Raw genomic sequence first — 17,500 nt, 5'->3', positions numbered from 1 at the left:
TTTTATATAGCCAAGTGCAAACAGCCCTTGCAAACCATCATAGCAGAGTGTGGAGTGCTTTATTGCTTTTCTGTTTGTTCTGCGTGTCGTCACACTGTAAACGCTCCTTTAGTCTCTTTGAGTCTCTCGTTCCTCTCTGTCCCTCTCAAGTGTGTTTCTGTCTTATCTGTTTGGCTTTTTCACATTTCCTCATCCCTCTCTGCCTCCCTTCCGAACATTCCCAGCTTATGTCTTTTTCCTCTGCTCTGGCCCATTGTTCCCCTCCCCTTTTTCACTCTTCCCCCCCTTTTCTTCTCTCTTTCCCACTCTTTTCCTTCCCTCTCTCCCTCTCTTTCTCTGTTGTCTAATTTGTCTGAAATCTGTTCCTCTCTCTCTCCAGGGCATCAGTGTGATCTTTAATGTAGCGTTGGCCTTACTCAAGGTAAGACACTCCTCTTCTTTCTCTCTTTCCCTCTGTCTCTCTTTCTCTCTTCTCCCTTTCTTTCCTTTTCTCCCTTGATCTCTCTCTCCCTCCAACTCTCTTTCTTTCTTCCTCTCCTTCTGTCACCCTTCCTTCTCTCTCTCTCTCTCTCTCTCTCTCTCTCTTTCCCTTTCCCTCTCTCTCTTTCTGTCACAATAACAGCTGCTGTGGTGCCCTGTCTCCACAGAGATGCAGCGAAACGGCTCAGCGGTTTGGCAAAAGAGTCGGCCAACGTATTAGTTCCATCCCAGCACACTTTTGCATTCACAACAGTCATGGACACTGGCACTTACACACACATGGCACTTACTCACATACACATACACATACACACACACACACACACACACACACACACACACACACACACACACACTCTTGTACATAAACTCTCACTAACCCCTCCTGCTCTTTCTGTCTCTCTCTCTCTCACTCACAAACACACATACACATACACATACACACACACACACACACACACACACACACACACACACACACACACACACTCTCTCTCACACTCTCTCACACACACACACACACACACACACACACACACACACACACGCACACACACACACACTCTCTCTCACACTCTCTCACACACACACACACACACACACACACACACACACACACGCACACACACACACGCACACACACACACACACACACAAACACACATACAGTCTGTTTACCATTGTAGTTGTACCTCGGATGTCTTAGTGTGGGGCTGACTTGGCTTGTTCTTGTGGGACTGCTGCGAAGTATCTCTGTGTGAGGTCCAGCACTTAGCCAACCTCTCCCTCGTTCTCTCTCCTCGTCCTCTCTCCTCGCCCAGACGTCTAAGGACGACCTGCTCCAGACAGACTTTGAGGGCGCGCTGAAGTTCTTCCGGGTCCCAGTGCCAAAGCGCTACCGCTCTGAGGAGAACGCCAAGAAGCTGATGGAGCTTGCCTGCAGCATTAAGGTAACCCTCACAACCACACCTCACCTCACGGGCAGCCGTGGCCTATGGGGCAGCCGTGGCCTACAGTGGGCGTTGCTTTCAAATGGCCACTTCAGTCGCGCATTACGTGGCGTGAAGCTGCGTGAAACTTTAGTACCACTTTCAGCCACTGTGCGTCGCTCTGCCACTGTACATCGCTCTGTCAGTAGCCTGCCTGTCGCCCCTTCTGAAAAAGCAGGAGGCTACCGTTAAACATAATTGTTGCCGAGAGGAATCTCAGATCTTCATGTCAAAGACGTCACTGACGCCAGTTATTTGTTTGCAAATGAATAATTATACATATATTTAGGTTTCTAATTGATATTTACACTTCTAACCACCATACATCCATATTTTAAAATGCCCAAGGCAGAAAATAGATACATTTTTGACGAGTCAGTTGAGAATATAGAGGGGGGGGGGGGGGGGGGGGGGGGGGATTCCTTGTTAGTTTACGCAAACCAGGCCAAGAAGGCTGATTCTGATTTTGATAATATGATCAGATCAGCTTGTAGGCCATTAGCAATCTGTTTATTTTATTTTATGAAGCCTATACAGTAGATCACTTGCCACATTCTCACTTTCAATAGACAGATGCAATAGCCATTGGTCAAGTATTGAGTATAAAGCAATTAAGATAGTAGCCTATACAAAAAGTACTTCATACTATCATAAAAATTCGTTAAAACGAATAGCATTTTGCAACTTGACAAAACACTGGATTAAATATCGTAGGCACAGGAGAAAACTTGTACATCCATTAGCACGAGAGGAGATCACATGCCAGTTGCATCTCGTTCGGCTGTGAGTTTGTTTCGCCAAAAAAAACTCTATTGCAGATATAAGTGCGTCTTTGTTCATGGGTTTGGCCTCACAGCAGAGGCTCAGACAACTATGACCCACCTTTTGGTTTTGTATATTAATTTGCCCTACTTATTGACTGCAATGTAGTCAATTGACTGCTTGACAGGTTATTTTTATTTTTCTGTACAATAAACAAATACATCTGCTTTATGCCGCAGAATTACGCACTTGGCCAGCCTATAGAACGGGCACATTTTGGAGAGAATAGAGAATGTACGCACGCAAGAATGTGTAGGCTATTTGTGGCTGGTTACCAGCAAACAATGTTTAATGCATTAACTCAAGACGTCAAACATTTTCTAAACAATACAAACAGAAAGGATGCAGCAGGCAGCAAATGTAGAAGAGTAATTTCCAGTGGAAGAACAAAATGCTGAATGAAGCCCAAAGATATGAAGGCATATCTGCAAGTTGTTATTTTTTGAAGACGTAAATGGTTGGGGCTATAGGCCTAGTTTGCAAGAAGAGACATAACGCGTGAGCATGCCACACTATCCACAGCTGTGGTAGCGGGGGGTATGAGGATTACTGTTAGTGCAGGATTTATATAAAATTCTTCAACAGAAGGCCTGCCTCAAATGCAGGCTTGCCCAAAAAAAAGGCCTGTGGTTTGCGCAGCCTACAGTAAGTAGGTCTTAGTGAGTTAGGAGTCCTCTCGACGACTTTTAAGCTGTCTCAGAGGTGGAAAGTTGCATTCGTTGGGGGCAGGGACGGATTAACAATTCATAGACCCTTGGGAACAAATGTCTGTTGGCCCACCCGCCCCCCCTGGCGGTCAGTTAATAGGCCTATATCGTGAAGATTTTTCTTGCCATTAAGGCACGAGCGCATCTGTGAGGCCAAGCCTCACCAAGTAGCCCGTTTGTTTACAACTAACATTACATTTAATTAAACTGCTTATAGGCTATGCCGAAATAGTTTTGAAACATTTTGAATATCAGTGTCGGGTGAATTAGGAAATGTTCTCAAAGTAGCCTTATGGCTAAAAGCTGCTTGGAATCCCCCCTGTCAAGCAATGTAACCATACAAACGCGCAGCCTGCTCACTCATTGTTTCAAAAAGAGTAGGCTAATTTTGGCTTTGTCGGAACTAGTCATTGTAGGCTATAGTACGTAAAAATAAACTTCCAAAACTAACGAAAAATATTTATCTTCTTTCAGTTAATTCAAAAGTTTCCAAAAAGTTAAAAACAGATGACATGATGACTGACATAATGCGCAAATAATATAGCCTAGATATTCCAATATATTCAAATACATGTGTTTATTTTAGAGGGGTTATTCGAACGTCATTTTTGAGCAATTTTGACAGCCCTAGTCCACTGTAGGCTACGCCAATCGTCTATGAACACCTTCCACCTAACCCTGGTGAGTGGGGGTCGCTATAATGCGTGTGAAATAGCACCATTGAGTAACCTATGCGAAATAGCCTTAAAATTCCGGTGTTGTGTGCCTTCTGGTTTCTCCACCTACTGGTTTCCTTGCGCGTGCATGCGCTGCAGCAGTTGTCAGACATTCACAAACAAGTTGTTTTAGGCGTTTGAAATCGCTTTTCATACGCCATGAGCGCTCGGCTACATTACAGCCACTCGGACAAAAGACATGTAAAAAAATATATGTTTTGAAAACTAGCATTAAACTGGATTCGATCCCGCAAAAGCAACACACGCGTGACTCTCTCCAGCCTGATTCCCTACTCCTTGAGCCAACTAATACCTGGCTGTTACGCAATACAATTAACTATTGTAGGCTACCATCAATTAATAACGTAGTAGGCAACACCCAGGTAACATATTGTCCAGGCTATCTGAAACAAGTGGTTGCCCTTCATCTACAACAACTGGTTACCTTGGGCTGCTACGGTCGTCAGTGCACTGTGCACAGTAGGCCTATGCTACTCTTTGTGGTTGATCAACTAAAAATAAAAGATGTATTTGGTGATGACATTATTGTAGGCCTAGTAGACCTAAATTCTGAGAAATTAAATGGTACGAGAAGCGATCTACATAGCGCACCAGACCGCAATGTCTTCAAGGGTTGAATGAAGGGAGTTCGCAAAAATTAGCGTATGGCCTGGTAGGCCTGGTAGTCACTCAGACAAGGAGTTATAAGAAAAAGGCAATACCATTTGTCACCTAATGCAGTTCAGTGAATTAGCAAGATCAGAAGCCAACAATCATAAAACACCTGTGCGCGCGCTCTCTCTCCCCTGCGCATGAAGCTGTCCACGTGTTGTAGGCTAGATTTGCGTGAGATGCTGAATTTAACATCAACTGCGATGTTTGATTTTAAATGAATGTAAATTTAGCCGGGACTGTAAGGTGGCACACGTGGGTGCTCGATGTTTTCTGTGGGTGCTCGAGCGACGGAGCAACCACGGTATCGGCGCCTATGACGAGCGTATCTCGCGGTTGCATCCATTACAAACAAACATGCAATGTGAACGTCTGGGATTGGGGAGAGCACTAAATGCTCTACTGAATAAGCATGAAGTCAAACCTTTACATGAAAAACACTCTTTAATAATCAAAAAAATAAACGCTAATGAAGTAAACTTGTGACCATCAAAAATCGTTTATCTTCTGTAACTCCGTGATAACAGGACGTAACAGGAAGGCATTTAACTGAGCAACGGAGGTTAATATGCTCTATATTTTGTCCAAATGATGTCTGTCTATCATTGTTGCATTCGGAGAAAACCGGAATGTTTAATTTGTCCTGCTTTTCTTCTACGGCTGCAAACGGGATTCACTCGCAGTTAACCAAATATTTCTTTATTAGGGCAGGACAGGCATATTTCTGGCTATTAAATTATTTCTAAACCAGTCTGCTAAAGTCTGTAGTAAAGTCTGTGTAGGGTTTTCCAGGCTCCATTTCTTTTTACGAGACACCCTGCTCACAAGAGACATCTGCCGGTTGTTTGGGTTGTTGCAGCGTTGTTGCAGCGTCACTGGGAAAATACAAATTAAAGTTGCGTGTTACCGCGTGATCCCGCGCGTAGACCGTGAGGGAAGCTGCCCAAATCGAAGCAATGCCCACTGTACTGGTTAGCGCTTCGGACTTGTAACCGCCGCTGTTGTTGCAGGCAGCTCACACACCGCTAACATTATATTCCCACCTAACACACACTCCACAACTCACTTGAGGCCATGCCAGCAAAGAGGCTAAAAAGGTGTTAGCGTCTGTGGCTAGCTCGCTTCTTTAGGTGCTGAGAAAAGAGTGTTACTCACTCCACAGCACTGTAGTCACTGGCTGCCATTACACATTTATACTCTCCACTGCATGCACAACAAGCTACACCTGTGTGTTGACATGTATTCATTTAGCAGATCCATTTATCCAAAGTGACTTCCAATACAGATATTCCCTCCGTACCGGTGTGTCAGCTCCCTTGTTATTGAACCCATGGCCTGCATGCCATCGACGCCTTGCTCTGTCAGTTCTTAGTTGAGCTGCGAAACCAGGTGGCAACTTTTGCATATTCATACTTCACTCACACCACACTGTGTACCTGGCAACAGCCACGCCCCACTGTCACTGCTACATATCAGGTTCTAAATCTGCTCCTGTGAGCCTGGCAGCACCTGCAGTTCAAAGCCTGATGATACCTGATGAGGAGGAGAGAGGAGCCTTGTGTAGAGGTTATAGCAGTGACTTTCTAATGAGGAGACACAGCACTCAAAACATCCTCCATATAAATGCATGGGGTTAGTTTGTAACGTCAATATGGCAGTTGTCAACACATATCCCACCCCTTCAGCGGCAAAATGTTGACATGTGAATACATTGAGCCAATCATGTGGTGTGTTGTGAAGACATTGTGCCAACCATGTGTTTTGATCTCGCCGCTGGAGCAAGGTTGGTGTAGTGAAGCCTTGCGCGCACGTATTTCTGCCGGAAATTGATGCCCGATAAGTGCCCAAAAAGCGTTGCAATATGGCTGCCGAGTGGAGGGACTTGCCTAAAAGGACTTTGGTTATATTATATACGTTTGAAAGGAGACTCTGTGATCAGGGCAGCCAAGCCATCTGCAGAGCTGGTCTGGATCACCCTGACTTTGCATCCAAGGCAGCTGGAGCCTGCTGACTGTCTGTTCAGTAGCTCTGATGAAATGGTGTAGTTTGCATATTGTGTGTTGCTGATCCTGTAACAGTGCTGACAGGACATGACCATGGCTGTGTGAACACAGCTACAGATGGAAAGGAGGGATTGAACAGTGCATCACCGTTTGGATGATATCATCCAGATAGAAATGTACATGTTCCAGTATGTAAATTATACATTGGATTTAAAACGTGGTATTACATCACTGTGAACCTCTATTCTTTAAAATCCACTCTGTTGAATATGTAATACGTGTCAGCCCCACCCTCTACCGTATTTGATACCAAATCTAATCACTACAGACACTCAGTTTATGTCGCTCTTTCTCTGTAGCAATTGATGTCGTTTTCAGAGAGAGCTTTTGAGCTGGGGTCAGGGTTTACTAACGGCAGCTGAGTAATTAGAGAGTTCTGCTTTGGAGTTTAGCCTGTCAGAAGGGAGTGGGAAAAGACGAGTAAGGATAAAAATAGACACTTTCAAGATGGGTGTTCTGATGTGATCCACAGATGACTTCATGAAAAATGTGTTGCTGGGCTCATCTTACTCTCCTGGCCAGAAGGGGGCAGTGTTGTAACACACTTGAGTTTTCTCTTGTGCTACTTAGGCTGGGGTGAGGAGGCTGCTGATCACTTTAGGTACAGACTTTCAGAATGAGAGGCAACTGTAATTGGTGTATGCTAGACTTGTACTCAAGACTTGTGAATCAAATTCATGCACTTTGAACAGATATCAGACAAGTTTCAAGTTTGTCAGGTACTTGATATCAGTGCAAACATCAGAGAGATGTTATATGATTCCTGTCTTTCCAGAAGAGAAATCATCTTCATTGATCCAACATCAAGTAAAAAGGAATAAACAGCATGCACTAACTTCCAGCATGTAGAACAGTGTATGATAACGGGATATGATTACAGGTGACCCCAAGCCTAACCACCATTTCCCCATTATTCTTATATGTGTTGGAATATTTGTAAAATAGCCAACTAATTGTAATTATGAAAGGATATGTTACTGCAATATAAGCATAGCATTTTCAGTAGAGTAGTGATGCAGGAAATATCACACTGGAGAAGTCAATCGATTCTCCACTAAGATATTAACTTCACTCTTGTCGTAGTGCATTGTGAATAAATTCCCCTGGAAAACAACAACACTGTTACCTGAAGAAGCAGTTGAGGTCACTTGCTGTGATCTTTGCCCTGCCCTCGTCTCTTTGACCCCAGATGACAGGTGAACCAGATGGTGTTGCCAGGTCGTAGTATGAGATTAGGCCAGTTAAAGATGGTGGCAAGAGAGGGAGAGAAACAGAGACAGAAAGAGGAAGGGAGAAAGAGAGAGAGAGAGAGAGAGAGAGAGAGAGAGAGAGAGAAAGAAATGTGACTTTAAATAGTCAGTCTGCCCCATTTCCCCGCTCCTTGCCAAGCGCTTGTATCTGTCCTTGCACACTTTGTCGGAATATTTTTATGGGTTGGTGCGTCAGGGTCTAGCTGAGACGGAGCAGCGAGACAAACTGGCGGAGTTTATCACTGAAGTGGGACGCTTTTCATTGCTTAGTGGTGCTTACCTTGAGCCAGCTAATGCATATGGACGTCACCCAAGCAGTGGTCACGCATGGATGAATCGTGGGCCGACTCGTGGCCAAATACAGCCTCCTGAGCAGTTCTCAGCCGAGTCTGAGTACAGGCCAAGTGGCCATCGGGCGCACGGTGTTTGGCTTTATTGCCGAGATGGGACCCATTGGCGGGTTAGCACGCATTGTGAGATCGCACATGCAGCGCACCCCTGTGGCAAGCTGCAAGCACGGGTGACGTGTGATTAACATTACAGACCAGCAGGAAAAGGAGAAAGACGGGGGCAGGTAAAAAGGCCAAGAGAATGGAGGAGAATTACAGAGCCGTGACAATGGTGTGTGTGTGTGTGTGTGTGTGTGTGTGTGTGTGACCCATTTTCCTCCACCCTTTCCCTGGCTCTTGTCACCTGGCAGTGAGTCGGGCACCTGATCCAGGTGGCAGGGTCACAGAGGGCACCAGATCAGCCTTCCCTAATGCCCGGATCGTGGCACAGCTAATGCCTAATACCTCACCTGCTCACACTCAAAGTCTCGAGGCTCCACAAAGACCCTTACAAGGGCAGCACAGGGCATGTAGCCAGGAGTCAGGAACCAGTGCTCCGTGAAGGTACAGCAGCTCACAGAGAAGCTGTTACTGCTACCTGTAGCTTCCATGGTGCATGGTGAGATATGCATAACAGCTAGCATGCTAATCTTATAGTTTCTTTACGTTGGTGACGTACATCGTTCGAGACGAGAGATGTAGTCCACTGAGCGGATTCGCACAAAACCAACATAACTTTTGAAGTCTATCGAACAACAGTACTTTCTTGACGTGAAAAATTCTCTTTTAAATTCACACACATCATATGTGAAATTCGTGGCACCACTTGTAGCGGAAGTAAAACGGAAGTCAGTGGGTCACTCTATAGGGCCTTGCGCCCTTCGGTGCACATACACACACACACACACACACATCATTATATATGCCATTGCGTGAGACATAAAGGCTTTTGCGAGTGATAAGCACATCTCAGGTCAATTGCTTCTTAAGCTCTTGTTTGTTGCTAAGTCTGAGGACATGAAAGCTGTCAGGCCAGGCTGCGCTGCAGTGGTCTGTGCAACAGGCAGGTGTCAATCTCCCCAACTGCTGCTACTGTCAAGCAACAGGACACAGTGTCAAGACACTGAGTTACGACTGCTCTGAGGACACAGAGTTAAGAAAGGCTCTGAGGACACTAAGTTAGGACGGCTCTGAGGAGACTGAGTTAGGAAGGGTCTGAGGACACTGATTGCAGATGGAGTTGCGATCAGCCGCTGCTGTGTGATGCTGATGACATTTTTGTGTGGTGCAGTAACTGTGCCCTACTTTGCCCTACTTTGCCAAAACACACACACACATACACACACATGCAAATGCACACACACACACACACACACACACACACACACACACACATACAAACACACACATACAAACACACACACACACAGGCACTCCAGAGATAGATCTAGTGACTTTTTTAGGTCACAGTTTTAATAGGACCAGTAGTGTTGCAGTGTGGTTGCTCATATAGACTGCAGCACCATACACGTTGCAGCGTTGGCATGCATATTTGCCCACATGACACCAAGCCCACCCGAAGCACAGCACAACTGTGTTGTCGAAGGTGGGTGACATGCCAGCAATCTAACCATACCATATGGTTAGTGTAAAAATAACATCACTATTCACTTATTTTTGGCCTTTCTGTGTTTATTGATCTCTGGAGCCCTGACACACACACACACATACCCACACAAACACCTGGCGTATCTGTCAAGTAGCCTTTACCACACCCATCTCTCAGATCAGAGGCTCCAACAGAGAAAGAGCCCTTTTACTTGTACACCCCCCCCCACAACACACACACAGAGACACAGAGCCTCCATACACACACACACACACACACACACACACACACACACAGGCACACAGGCCCCTCTCACACTTACACCTGGATATTCAGTTTCTCTCTCTTTTCATGTAACCATACACACTCACACAAACGCACTCACTCAACTGGGTGCCCCCTTTCAATTATCAGCAGTCACACACACAAAATGTCAAATATCAAATATATATATCTGTTTTCTTTCTCACACACAACACAGCACACTTATATGCTCCTAAACAGTTAATAGTTAATACAATTCTAACACACACACACACACAGTGCCACTCTTCCACAGCTCCCAGAGGTGTCTTAATGAGTGTGCTTACTGATGAACTCCTAATGACTGAGGGGCCTGCAAATACTTTCTCTTACACACACACACACACACACACACACACACAGTGCTCCTTTTCTCCTCTCTTCTCTCCCCTCCACTCATTTCCTACTTCCTCTCTCCCTCCTCTCCTCTTGCCTAAGAGCTGAGTGCAGCTTTGTGGAGATGTAGTCTGTCCAACAGGCCTGTATCTGTGGCGCACTACAGGGGTAGACATCAAATCCAAACCCAAACTTACACACACACACACAGTACACCACAGTCCTAAATCTCCTTTGCAGTCTCTCACACAAGCACAGTCTCATCTGGCCACACTTTCTCTCACACACAAACTCTCTCTCTACACACACACACACACACACACACTCCCAGCTTGTTTGGCTGCCCAGACACAGAAAGAGTACATTTCCCGCCAGCTAGCCAATCAGAGGATGACCTGTGCACCACCTCCAGGACTGCCCTCGTCGAGTCCTGACGGATGTCTGTTGACCTGCCTGCTGCTCACAACGCTTACAAGGGGCCTGCTTTCCGTCACATCCCCCAGAGCTGCTCTGGCCACCTAAACCGACATGAGGGGAACTTTAAGAGGCTTTATAGAGAGGCCTCTTGGGTGCTTAGAGCATGTTTAATCCTTTCAATGAGACTTAACAAAGCATTGCTTAAGTGTCAGCGTTGCCCAAAGACGCTTGCCTGAAAGCAAAACCTAAACAGTGATGGCAGAAAACTTGCTTCTAACCGTTTGGAGTATTAGCAGTACCCAATACAGGATGTGAATGGGGAGGGGGTGGGGGTGGGAAGGAAAATGGGGGGGTCTATCTATCAGAGGAAGAGGCGATGAGATGGAGGTAATATGATTGCTGCCTCTTGTGGTGTTAGCAGTGCAGTTGGTTCAGCTCCAGCCCTAAAGGCCCGCGGACAACTGAATAAGTGCTTGGTCAGTTTTGTCAAGTGGGCAGACTGTCAACATATACTGTACACACATACAGCCAGGAACTTTTACACAAGTCAGACCACTGTTGAGAGTTCAATCTTGAGTGTAATCGTTTGTTTTGTTAAAGACAAATAGATTATGGTTCTATGGTGATAACCACATTATAACACACACACACACCATTGTTGCATCAAGCAAAAATAAACATGACAACATGTCCTAACAGCTCTGGAACATCCGACTGTCGTCCGTCATGACTAGTCGGTTTAGACGTTTTTTGTTCAGTGTAGCAGAACATCGCGAGTGACAGAAATAAAACAAAATCAGGGTGTCTGACAAAAGTTCTGCTCAAAACGTTGTGCTGCACAGCAATGCTTTGCTCGCATCCATTCAAATTGAAAACAGAGTAATCAAAAATGATTTTTGATTTTGCCGCCTGCTCACGTTGCATCCAGTTAGGACACAGTGTTAAGCCTTAGCACAGAACAGAACAGACACAATGTAGCGTTGTGGTTCTGTGAGGACTTTAATTAGAACTTTACCGTCATCTATCCCATAATGTCCATTCTAGCCTGGAAGACAGCCCAAATTTACCCCGCCCACAAAAATAGAGTTCAGGAAATTCTGAATAGAATTGAGTCTGGCTACGTCCATCTCTTTCTCACATTGACCAGGAGTCCAGTGTGAGCTCATAATCCTTCTCTCTCTCGGTGCCCTTTGGTCGACAGGTCGCCGCCACTTTCTCAGAAATGACCTGCAGACAGACTTTACTCGCCAGCTTAAAACGACACCCTCAGAATTTCAACATTTTGGCCTGAATGTGATCCCTTAAATTGGGATTAGAATTTAAATTCGCACCCATTTAATGAGCAACCTCTAATGAGCACACTCTACACTCTAATGAACAACCTGTATGCACACACACACACACACACGCACACACTTAGTTGCACCCTTATTCCACAGCTTCCAGGTTGTGTGTTAATGAGCGTTGGCACAAATCTCAGAGGATTTGAGATATTTGGATCTGAGTGTGGACCGGGTCATTTAGACCAGGAGCTGTGCCCATTTGCAGTGTTTCTGCACCCAAGAACACTCAAACAAAGATCTGGATATAGTAATGTCTCGTGTCTGTGTGTCTGTATCTGTCTGCGTGTGTGTGTGCGTGCGTGCGTGTGCCCCTGTGTTTGTATGCATTTCCAAGTGTGTGCGTGTCTGTTTATGTATATTGTGTACAGAGTGTGTGCATCTGTCTGACTGCTCTTGTGTTGTCCTCCCTCAGATCAGCCAGAAGAAGCTGAAGAAGCATGAGAAGGAGTACCACACCATGAGGGAGCAGCAGGAGCAGCAGGAGGCCCCCATCGAGAGATACGAGGTACACGCACGCACGCACACACACACACACACACACACACACAAAGATCATAAGATCATTGGCGGGCCCCCATATAGAGATACGAGGTACAGCTTGGTCATCCATCAAACAGCCAGGAGATCAAAGTTCTTTTCTTTTCAAAGGCTTTTTCAAAGTTGTTTTATTTTATTTATTTTTTATTTTTTTTATTTTGACTGGGCCAGGGCAGTTGGACCAGCATTAAAGTGGACCCTGTATAGTCATGGCCACTGTCAGTCTGCCTGCCAACGTGTGCGTCACCTCTCTGTTTGTTTGTGTGGCCTGCACCGCCATGGTCTGGCATGGCATGGCATGGTCAAAAGGGAACATTTTGGCTCATAGAATTTGTGGTTTAATTAGCCCTTCCAGTGAATGTTTGAGTTTGTGTGTTAGTGAGTGAGTGACAAGCATTAGTATGAGTGACTGTATCTCTGCATAGATGTTTGTAATGGGTACACATGTCGGTTAGTCTGACAAGTTTGTGTTTACCTGCAAGAGATGTGTTGTTGTTGTTGTTGGTGGTCGGGTTTAGTGTTTGGGTCTAATTTTAACTCACACAGACACCAGATTTCTTGAGACCATCCTGGATTTTTTTTTTTTTAATTCATTATTATCCTTCCCTTTCATTCCACCCCACTCTTCCCTCTCCACCCGCACTCCACTCCTCTATCTCTCCCCCACTCCACTCCTCTCTCTCCCCCTCTCCTCTTTACTCTTTCTCTCTCCCCCACTTCTCTCTCTCTCCCCTACTCCACTCCTCTCTCTACCCCTCCTTTTCACTCTTCACTCCTCCCCCTCTCCTCTCCTCTGCACTGGAGCTGTTTTTAAGGGGCTGATTGTGGGCGAGGCTGCAGGTATTCATTAGGAGGCTGGCTGCTGTTGACTGCGGCAGGAGAGGCATACATTTACATGCATTAGGAGCCGGGCCACCAGCACAGCACAGCTTTGGGCTGCTAACGAGGAGTCAGCTAAGAGAGGGAGAGGGAGGGAGGGAGAGAGAGAGAGAGAGAAAGGGAGAAGAGTGCAAGAGAATAAGCGAAGGAGAAGTGAAAGAGAAACTTGCACTGCATTAGCAGGAGTGATGGTGAATTGGAGAGAGAGGGAGAGAATGGGGAGGGGAGAGGAGCTGAGGAAATGAAAGGCTTTCAAAAAGGCAGGCAGTGCTCCTGACTTGTGACTTGCTGCTGAATTCTTTAGATTGCCACTGCAGAGTTATTAGAAGGCCACCTGCCACTCAAGAATATGTAAGCATGCACACACACACACACACACTCACAGCAGAATGTGTATTGTGCGTAGGCGTACTTATGTATGCGTGCACACACTCACACAACACACACACCTCTGTATCAGCATTCAGATGCCTGTGCCTAAGAGCTCACTAAGCCATTCACTCAAACACACTGAAAAGCATGCCTGTGTAAGCACATGAACACAACAGACTGGATTTGGACCCGTACTGAGCAAGTGTACTACTGTACAGTGTTTTTTTGTGTAGACATGCTGTAGGTTGTATGGACATACTGTAGGTGTATGCACAGACATACTTGGTTGGTTAGAATGAAGCAGACAATGTAGTTTAACTGCCGTTTATGTGGACAATATGTAGAGGCACAGATGCACAAACAAATGGGCTTTGTCTTGCAGTCTCATTAAAATTACACACGCACACAGGTTGGTCTCGGATATATTAAAGATTTGGGCAGGTGTGTGTGTGTGTGTGTGTGTGTGTGTGTGTGTGTGTGTGTGTGTGTGTGTGTGTGTGTGTGTGTGTGTGTGTGTTGCATTGGGTCTCTGCATAGGAGTGTGTGTGTGCTCATGGGTCAATTTTCAATCATGGCAGGCTTGGCAGGTTGCCATCGTTTACGAGAAAACCTGTTAAAGATTATGTGGAGAAGGTACCTTGTCACAAGACACACTCCGCACTCTGTCACAACTTACCAGTTAGAAGGAGAGGTCTCTACACACACACACACACACTAACACAGTTTTAACACTCTTCTATAGATTCACATCTGTCCACTTTTTTATAGTTTCACCAACACACACACACACACACAGAAACACACAGACCCAGACACAGGGTTTTAACACTCCTATACAGTAGATTTACACTTTTTATAGTTACACACACATACACATATACACACATACACACACACACACACACACACACACACACACACACACACACACACACACAGCTCTCTGACGTTTCTGTTTCATTCTGTGTGTCTCTCCAGAGGGAGAACAGGCGGCTGCAGGAAGCTAACATGCGTCTGGAGCAGGAGAATGACGACCTGGCCCACGAGCTGGTCAGCAGCAAGATTGCCCTGCGCAAGGACCTGGACAATGTGAGTTAGCCTTGATATCACACACACGCACACACACACTAACACAGAGCATTCCAATTTTGTATGGGCACTTGAACCCTAAATTACATGCGCGCACACACACACACACACACACACACACACACACACGCACACAAAATGTGAGTTAACCTTGATATGGCACACATGCACACAAAATGCCTTGCCAAAAAAGCTGTGCAGCTAAAGAGCCCTTCAAACAAGTCATAATCCATCTCTAATTGCATACCCTAACCGGATCACTTGACAAGCTACCCAAAACACATTCACACACACGCACACGCACACACACACATTTCCTTTTTCATTTGCATCCACAGTTCAGAATAAACACACATAAGGACACACATTTCACTGGTGCAGTAATTGCTCAGACACAATTCAGTCATATGACTCTATTGACAATAATTAATGAGCAGCACAACAGGTGTTATGGGAACACACACCACTTGTGGAGACTTGCTATTGATATTTCATCAGCCATGTTAAATACAGGACAGCCTACTGTACTCCCAGGATGAACACATTCATATTGTTTTGGGAATCTCCTTAAAATGGCAAGGGAGCTACAGTGTGCAGACTTGCAGACTATATCCTTTTTCACCTTCCTATTGCTCTCATCAGTAATAACAATATTGGGTCTGATGGCAGACATTCTCATCAGTAATAACAATATTGGGTCTGATGGCAGTTGTGCAGTATAATAAAACACAGACACCTTTGCATAGCACAAAGAAAACATTTAGGGTTTAACCAAGCAAAACACACACATACACTTACAGCCATGTACACAAACACTGCTTCTACTATAAGTGGAAGCTCTTAATGGTGGGCTGTGTTGTATGTGGCAAAGTAACAGGAGTCCTCTCAGATGTTAGTGGGCCTGTGTAGATTAGAAACCTGTCACATTGATTTTGTGTCATACAGACAACAGCGCCATTGACCTGGAACACTAGCTCATTTGAGGAGGCCTGTGACTGTCATTATCACCTGTAGTACAAATTTTAATAGCCTGCTTGTTTTGGACATAATGCGTAAGGGTGGGTGTTTGTCTATTTATGGTTATGATTTGTGTATTTTGTATTGATGTGTGTGTCTGTGTCTGTGTCTGTGTTGTTTACCAGTCTGAAGAGAAAGCGGACGCTCTGAACAAAGAGCTGCTGATTACGAAGCAGAAGCTGGTTGACTCAGAGGATGAGAAGAGGAGACTGGAGGAAGAATCAGCACAGGTGAGGCCCTCAACACGGGTGTGCACACGCACACACACACACACACACACACACACACACACACACATGCATACACACAAACACACACACATTCCCACTCCATACAAAGCTATCAAACACATTCACAGACACTCACACACCTTACACACATTCACTCACACACAAGCATTCAACTTTACAAATGTCCCTGGTCAGTAAGTCTAGACCATAGAAACACTGTGAACCCTATGGATATATTTGTATATTGCTGGACTTGCTGGCCGAGCTGTACAAATAGCAGGTCTCTCTCTCTTGACTGTGTGACTGGCCAGAGTTGAGTCCAGAGAGAGGGGCTGACTGAATGAGGCCGCAGCTCTGTATCAGGGCCATCACACTGGCCTAGTTGAGAGGCCGCCACTGGGAGACATTAGCTCCGCCTCAGTCCAGAGAGTGGCCAGCACATGAGAGGAACACTAGAGTTACAGCACAGGACAGGCCTGTCGACAGGAGGGACAGATGAGCCACTTGTGAGGAGAGACAGACACACACACACGTGCGTGCCTGTGACAAGAGTACACACTCAGACCCACTCAAGCACATACTTAGACACACAGACTTCGAGGTGATGGAAGACAGGAGGATGGATGATTTCCCCTGTGTGCAGTGTATTTTTTATGGTGTGTGTGTGTGTGATTAAAGGCATCTTGTTTCATGTGTGTCAGAGTCTCTGCTTCGATCGTGGTCTGCTGTCATGTAGGAGCATGGTCTCTACTTCTGTCATTCCTGAAAGATGTTGTGTGTGTGTTAGAGTGTGTGTGTGTGTGTGTCTGTGTCACAGCTCTTGACGTGTTCAGGCTAGGTCTGTGTTCTTGTTTTTGAGCAGAAATAGATGTGAGACTCAGAGGTGTGTGCATTTGTAACATCAATCTTTTGTTCTTGTGTGTGTGCGTGCGTGCGTGCGTGCACGCGTGCTGTTTTGACCCCATTTCTCTATCAATCCCAGCTGAAGGAGATGTGTCGAAGGGAGCTGGACAAATCTGAATCAGAAATCAAGAAGAATGGTTCCATCATTGGCGAGTACAAACAGGTTGGTTTAGAGTCGATACAGACTCTCTCTCTCTCTCTCTCTCTCTCTTTCTTTCTCTCTCTCTCTCTTTCTCTTTTTCTCTCTCTCACAGCACACACACACACACACACACACACACACACACACACACACACACACACACACACACACACACACACACACACACAAGTCTTCTCTTTGAGTTGTGCCAAAAGTTTGACTCTTTATTCTGTGCCTGTCAGTCTCAATACAAAGAAATGGGAGCGGAAGCCGTCTGGAAGTGAGGCGTTCTGTT

The 17,500-nt window shown here is 45.6% G+C and overlaps 1 protein-coding gene across 3 annotated transcripts in view; it reads left to right on the top strand.

The window, feature by feature from the left end:
- Positions 1-17,500, top strand: part of LOC121680282 (rab GTPase-activating protein 1) — a 117,119-nt gene that overhangs the window by 90,308 nt on the left and 9,311 nt on the right. For all 3 annotated transcript variants that reach the window (XM_042059525.1, XM_042059524.1, XM_042059526.1), the window contains 6 exons: positions 380-421; positions 1,302-1,430; positions 12,449-12,541; positions 14,803-14,913; positions 16,056-16,160; positions 17,143-17,226. In XM_042059525.1, coding sequence (XP_041915459.1) covers positions 380-421; positions 1,302-1,430; positions 12,449-12,541; positions 14,803-14,913; positions 16,056-16,160; positions 17,143-17,226 — 564 coding nt within the window. The remainder of the gene's footprint in view (positions 1-379; positions 422-1,301; positions 1,431-12,448; positions 12,542-14,802; positions 14,914-16,055; positions 16,161-17,142; positions 17,227-17,500) is intronic.

The sequence above is a fragment of the Alosa sapidissima genome, chromosome 13 (assembly GCF_018492685.1).
Source record: "Alosa sapidissima isolate fAloSap1 chromosome 13, fAloSap1.pri, whole genome shotgun sequence".
NCBI classification, from domain to species: domain Eukaryota; kingdom Metazoa; phylum Chordata; class Actinopteri; order Clupeiformes; family Clupeidae; genus Alosa; species Alosa sapidissima.
This window is presented reverse-complemented; position numbering and strand designations above follow the sequence as displayed.